The following is a 7,500-nucleotide window of genomic DNA, read 5'->3' as shown; positions in this document are numbered from 1 at the left end:
CGGTTTTCGAAATTATTCACAATATGAGTCATCCTGGAGTTAAGGCCACAGTCAGGCTTATCAGCAAGAAGTTTATCTGGCATGGTCTTAAGAAAGAAGTGTCAGCATGGATTAAGCAATGTCACAACTGCCAATCTTCGAAAATTCAAAAACATATACGAGCACCGTTAGAAACATTCCATGTCCCAGGAAAGCGATTCTCACATATAAACATTGACCTCGTTGGACCATTACCTCAGTCAAGGGGGTTCACCCATCTCCTTACTATAATTGACAGGAACACCCGATGGCCTGAGGCAATACCGTTACAAACCACAACAACAGAAGAATGTGCAAAAGCCCTGATCTCCAATTGGATCTCGCGGTTTGGTATTCCTGTTGATATGACTTCTGACAGGGGCTCACAATTTACATCCACGCTTTGGAAACAGATGGCCAGTCAACTTGGTGTGCAGATTCATCACACAACTGCATATCACCCCCAGTCCAACGGCATGATTGAACAGTTTCATCGATCCTTGAAATCATCTCTCAAAGCTCGTCTAATAACTCCAAATTGGGTGGATGAGTTACCTTGGGTTCTGCTTGGTTTAAGAACTGCACCTAAGGATGATATCGGTCATTCTTCAGCTGAATTAGTATACGGATAACCTTTAACAATCCCTGGAGAGTTTATACCTGACCATCCTTCAGACTTCCACGCTAAAGACTTTTTGGCAACCTTTCGGCAAAACGTGTTCCTTTATTCACCACGGCCAACACATCATCACGGCTATCATCAAACAAATTTACCCAAGAACTTGATGTCAGCAAAATATGTTTACATCCGTGTTGACACCCACCGAGGACCCCTTCAGAAGCCGTATACAGGTCCCTATGTTGTCATAACCCCTGGAGATAAACAATTCCTGGTCGATGTTGGTGGCAAAGCAGAACGGATTTCGATCGACCGACTTAAAGCTGCATTTGTCAATTCTAAGCAACCAGTTTCCCTTGCCACCCCACCTCGTCGTGGACCCCCACCAAATACGAACAGAAAGTTATCGAACAGAAACATACAAAACTCCCGTACTGCTTCTGATGATACAAACGTAGTGCCTACTAAGAAGCTATCTCGCTCAGGACGTACCATTAAACGACCTCGGTACTACGAAGAGGACTAGTCCGTGTTTGGGGGGGGGTGCATGTGTGGCGATCTCCGTTTCCTACGAGCTACGAAGACTTACCACATACTGCTGACTGCAAAACTACTCTACACGCTAGATCAGACAAAACGTAAACACGAGAGAACTCATTAAATTTATAAAATTCACTACACATTGCTTTCATTGTTTGTTGTTTCCAGTAAAGTAGATGCTACAATATATATATATATATATATATATATATATATATATATATATATATATATATATATATATATATATATATATATATATATAATTGATTTAGCAATGACTACACCTATTAAATACAGATATATTCAATATCTAAAACGCTATAAACATAGAAATACATTTTCAAAAAAAAAGATATCAAGCCAAGAAATGTTTTCTAGAGTAATATGTCTTTTGCCTGCTGTTGAATGTCTTCATGGATTCTGAGTTTATAATCCAAAAGGTAATTTATGCGAAATAGAGGAGACAGATATTGAAAAAAAACTCTTTTAGTTAACTCATCAATAGGACTAGAGACGCATGCGCACAACCAACATGCGTTCTCTCTCTAATAACTTTATCGCCGGTGACGTCACAGAATATAACGTCCTGTTGTGTTTTGTCATGTTCCTTTTATGTGCGTTCAAATATAACGGCGTCATCAATTAATCAATCTGAGCACTCATTTCAATGTAAAGTCTCACTTGCCATGGTAATACCAAATGGAAAGTTTTGAAGTAAAATCTTCCAAAAAATGTTGTCAGTTTTATCACTTGAAAATCTAGAAAAACAGTGTTTTGAGATATAAAAATTGTAGTCACCGTAGATGACCTAAAAATCGAGTTGGAGGTGTGGATCCAGGAGAAGGAAGAACCTTGTCTGGACGCCGGTTTGGATCATTCTTGGTCTGGCTACTCATTATCAGCTGTTCCAGCTTCAGTGTGAAGGAAAACTGGAGAGAAAGGTGGAACAGGGAAACACCAAAAGGAGGAAATATCATTACAGACCCAACCAAAAGAGTGCCTGCAATCAATAACTCCAGGAAATACTGGATTTCCTCAAACCGCCTCTTAACTGGACATGGCAGAACTGCATCAAATATGTGAAGATGGAAACTTGGAAACAGTGATACCTGCCAGAAATGTCAGGCAGCCCCAGAGACCAGCGATCACATCGTCCTCCACTGTCCAGTCACTAAACTTGAAGGTGGCTACGAAACCATCCTTAGGGCGGAGGAAGACTTTAGAAGCTGGGTTGAAGAAATATATTTGGAGGTGGAGCCATACGCTACTACTACTACTACTACTACTACTACTACTACTACTACTACTACTACTACTACTACTACTACTACTACTACTACTACTACTACCACTACCTAAAATCAATAATTTACCCCTCAAAGATTAAATAAAACTTTTTAAAATTCTCACAATTATAGAGTGCGGCATCAATTTGTTATTTTCAATCAGTTAAAACGATTCAGAGATGCTCGTGAAGATCTGAAATTGGAGCCAATACTTCGTAATTCTACGAATTTTTACGTAATAGTAGACAGGTCTGTATTTGTTTCCTCACTTTCAATAATATTGTTTTGTTCTTCCACAGGGCCCGAACAGCTACTTAATGTATGTTCTAGATAAAAACGATTGTCATCTGACACGCACGGTAAATGTTCCATATACACGAGATAGATTTGATGAGCATTTCTATAACCACAGTGAAGGTCACCTTCACAATAATGTCTTTGATAAAAATATCGATGATTGTGTCATCTATGAAAAAATAACAACAACAGCAACAACGACTCCTGAAAAGAACTATAATAATGAGATTATAATTGACATGCTTAAGAAATGTTTGTCAGATTTAAAGAAGATCATCTCTAATTATCTTAAGTAATGATTTTTTCTTAGTTTGTATAAATGTTTTACAATGTTAGAATAAGAATCATGATAATAATGATGATAATAAAAGAAATAATAATAATAATAATAATAATAATAATAATAATAATAATAATAATAATAATAATAATAATAATAATAATAATAATAATAATAATAATAATAATAATAATAATAATAATAATAATAATAATAATAATAACAATAATAATAATAATAATAATAATAATAATAATAATAATAATAATAATAATAAGAAGAAGAAGAAGAAGAAGAAGAAGAAGAAGAAGAAGAAGAAGAAGAAGAAGAAGAAGAAGAAGAAGAAGAAGAAGAAGAAGAATAAGAATGATATTAATAATAGTAAAAATAGTTGTAATGCTTGTCGCTAAATCAGTACAATTATACTTAGTTAATTCTAGTCCCACCCCAAAAAAGGAGAACTCTCAATGATGAACGCCAGAGGAATAGATGTTTTAAGATTATATATATATATATATATATATATATATATATATATATATATATATATATATATATATATATATATATTGAATCGTGTTTGATACAAATATGGTACGAAAAGTGCTCGACATGTAGTAATGGAGCGAACAAAACAACTCAGTCCTGAAGATGGCAAATTAAGCCTGAAACATCGATGTAGACTGCCCCAAACATTGTGGTAAATATTTTAAATAATATATATATATATATATATATATATATATATATATAATATATATAAATATATATATATATATATATATATATATATATATGTGTGTGTGTGTGTGTGTGTGTGTGTGTATATATATATATAAAATAAAGAATCAAATATGTACCAAAAAAAAAGAATTTGGGTTTTTTCTTCCCTGCCCCTGTTGGTAATCTATATATGGGTATTGTAGGTTTCGTGGCTCTTATCTTTGTCTTTTATGGGTGATGGTGGGCTATGAGTAAATTTCACTCATTTGGTCGCCTCGCTTCGTGATCGACAGGGCAGTACAAACAAATAGTCAAAACATATAACTTGCGGGAGTCCATCTGTATATAGAGGTGGCACCGTACCTTGTGGCAGGAGTCAGTATGGATCTGCCAGAAGTCTATAAAGACCAGGAAATATATGGACAGGTTAACTTAGGCCGTAACAACTTGCCCAAATGAAGGCATAAGGAGTCGGTATGGATCTGCCAGGAGTCTATAAAGACCAGGAAATATGTGGACAAGTTAACTCAGGCCGTAACAACTTGCCCAAATGAAGGCGTCAGAAGTCAGTATAGAACAGCCAGGAGTCTATAAAGACCAGGAAATCTGTGGACAAGTTAACTCGCCCAAATGAAGGCGTCAGGAGTCGGTATGGAGATGTTGACTTTTATGGGGTCAGTCCATGGGCACAAAAATGTAAATATATACAACCATGGACCAATAGCAACACTTGATATATTAATTTGCATATTCCTCGTCTGTCTGAGGTATGCATGGACATGTCTTAATGAAAGGCTCGGTTAAACGAGGTTTATCATACACACTTTATATGCGCCCTGCTTGTATATTGTGTAATATATCGCTGCTTATTATAGGCGACCTGACCGTTTAGTGTGATATATAGCCATACGTCTCGTTATTCAATAAAGCCCAAATCCAATTGTTGACACTCCTCGACTAGTAAAAAAAAGTAAAATTCTATTGGGAATTATATTAGCGGAAGAGTAGCGTCCCTTGATTGGGCGTCACCTTACAGAGAGAACGTCAATTTGGTTTTGAAGTGTCTCAAGGCGCTTTCACCGGAAGCGAGGACGAGAGACGCATGCGCACAACCAACATGACGTCCTCTCTCTACAAATTGTCCGCCGGTGACGTCACAGACTATGGGTGACGTCCAATCAAGGAACGCTACTCTTTCTCTAATCTCATTCCCTATAGGAGGTTGGAGTCCAATCGGACTCCGAAGAGAAATGGTTGATGTTTTGTGACCAATTCAGGGTATAATTAAATGTTATCGTTGTTGACTTCAGTGGTTTCGTTCCACAGCATCCCGTGTAAATGGCAAAGTGTGTATGATAAATCTCGTTTAACCGAGCCTTCATTAAGACATGTTCATGCATATATACAGACGCGGAATACGTACATAGTTATCTTCTTCCATGAATCGGGCTATTACTATGAGCAACAAAATGTTGTATTGTCTTGAAGTGATTTGACTCGGGTTATATTCCTTTTAATGACTTCAGTTCAAGCATAATGCAAAGTAACCTATGAACCCTGATATTTTCAAAGGTTCCCCTTATTATCATGGCTGAGCAGTATAGCACCAAATGCATCTGTCACTGTCGGTATGTTGGCGATTCCTCTATTAATGCAAAGTGCTCATCACATTCTCGCCAATATTCTCGAATAAGTCGACAATATTATCCCAATGTCCAATCCTGCAGGTTAAAATAATAAATATAAAGGAGACAAAGGCTTTGAATGAAAACAGCACAGGACTGTTTCTATTCAAAGACTTTTTATTTTCACCTTTTTCTTGTTTGTTTTTTTACGATCCCATAATTCAGGCAGCCCCCCCCCCCCATCTCTCTATACGTATCCTGTAGGTTCCGAAGGCTGAGAGTCTCTCTATAGAATGGATCAAATTTACTAGTTACCCTCGGATGTGAACCAGAAACAGCAAATTGAATTTTAACTCATAAAGATGGCATTTTTCTAACAAGATGAAAACATATGTTGTCGAATTCTGAACACGCAAATTTTGTAAATCTCATTATGTACCTAGGACTTATTTAAAGTTGATTTTCTGCATCTCGTTTGGTGGGACACAAGGCCATACTGACGTGATGAGCTAAAAATTTACACGAGTAGTACGTGTTTTTTTTTTAAGTGAATATTTATTGCCGTGATTTGATCAATGTCTCAATTATCCGATGACCTGTTAACCGTTTTTGAAAGAATGTCGTATCAGTGGTTGTTGTTGTTGTTGTTGTTGTTGTTGTTGTTGTTGTTGTTGTTGTTGTTCTTGCAGGGATGTAGGTGATTGTTATTGTTATGGCGGTGTGCGGGTGCAGAAATGTAGTTGTTACACAACACTGGAAAAATCCGACCATAGATTTGTTAACTCATCAACAGGGGGGAGGGGGGGGTGGGTAGAGGAACAACATTGATTGCACCAAGGAGAAAAAGAAGAGGAGGCAGATGGAGAGGAATATGAAGAGTAGATCGAGTATATTGACCAAGAAGACAAAAGAGTAGGCGGAATAGGACTGGAATGACGAATAAATTAAATTGCATTAAATGCGGCTATGTGGTCTTGTAGTATGACACTCGCTTTCGGATCGGAGAGTCCTGGGTTCGAGCGTCGCGATCGGCGCATTGTTCAGTCATTGGAAAAGGCTCTATAATCTCTCTTTCTCTCGCGGTACTCAGATGTAAAATGAGTACATGGCCGTTAACAGCGCTGTCTTTGTCCGAAAAATTGTAATATCGCCTAACAGGCGTTATGTTCTGTCCTACATGTAAAATGTTGCTGTTGATCAGGGACCCCTGGTAAAGTGCTTTGAGCATATTTAGTGGATATTGCGCTATATAAAGATCTTTTTAAAAAGAAATATATGCATTGTTGTCTGTCTGCTATTCTGACGTTTTTTTAAGAAACACAGTCTATACAATAATAACAGAATAGCACATACTGTGTTATTTAATAAAACGACAGTGTTACTATGTTTATTAACCTGATTAACATGAAAACACAAAAGACAGCGGAGTAGAAGGAGGAGGGTGACGAGGAGGAGAAGGAGGTAGAAGAAACACAGCAGCAGCAGTAGGAAGATGAAAAGAGGAAGACGAGTGTTAGTAGTCGTAGTAGTAGTAGTAATAGTGGCAATAGTAGTAGTAATAATAGTAGTATTAGTGGTAGTAGTAGTAGTAGTAGTAGTAGTAGTAGTAGTAGTAGTAGTAGTAGTAGTAGTAGTAGTAATAGTAATAATAATAATAATAGTAGTAGTAGTAGTAGTAGTAGTAGTAGTAGTAGTAGTAGTAGTAGTAGTAGTAGTAGTAGTAGTAGTAGTAATAATAATAATAATAATAGTAGTAGTAGTAGCAGTAGTAGTAGTAGTAGTAGTAGTAGTAGTAGTAGTAGTAGTAGTAGTAGTAGTAGTAGTAGTAGTAGTAGTAGTAGTAGTGGTGGTAGTAGTAGTGATAGTAGTAGTAGTAGTAGTAGTAGTAGTATAGTAAGTAGTAGTAGTAGTAGTAGTAGTAGGAGTAGTAGTAGTAGTAGTAGTAGTAGTAGTAGTAGTAGTAGTAGTAGTAGTAGTAGTAGTAGTAGTAGTAGTAGTAGTAGTAGTAGTAGTAGTAGAGAAAGAAAGAGAACGAGAGAGAGAGAGAGAGAGAGAGAGAGAGAGAGAGAGAGAGAAGGGTATTGGTGGGAGGGGGGGGGAGGGGAGATG

At 36.9% G+C, this 7,500-nt stretch overlaps 1 protein-coding gene across 1 annotated transcript; it reads left to right on the top strand.

The window, feature by feature from the left end:
* The first annotated feature begins 803 nt into the window (after window positions 1-803).
* LOC144979261 (uncharacterized) lies at window positions 804-1,163 on the top strand. The gene has a single exon (XM_078925873.1). The coding sequence runs from the start codon at window positions 804-806 to the stop codon at window positions 1,161-1,163; it is 360 nt and encodes a 119-aa protein (XP_078781999.1).
* The last annotated feature ends 6,337 nt before the right edge of the window (window positions 1,164-7,500 follow it).

The sequence above is a fragment of the Berghia stephanieae genome, chromosome 9, assembly GCF_034508935.2.
Source record: "Berghia stephanieae isolate SIO BIC M18660-M18661 chromosome 9, UCSD_Bste_1.3, whole genome shotgun sequence".
Taxonomy (NCBI): domain Eukaryota; kingdom Metazoa; phylum Mollusca; class Gastropoda; order Nudibranchia; family Aeolidiidae; genus Berghia; species Berghia stephanieae.
The sequence above is the reverse complement of the archived record's forward strand: the minus strand, read 5'-3'. Positions and strand labels throughout refer to the sequence as shown.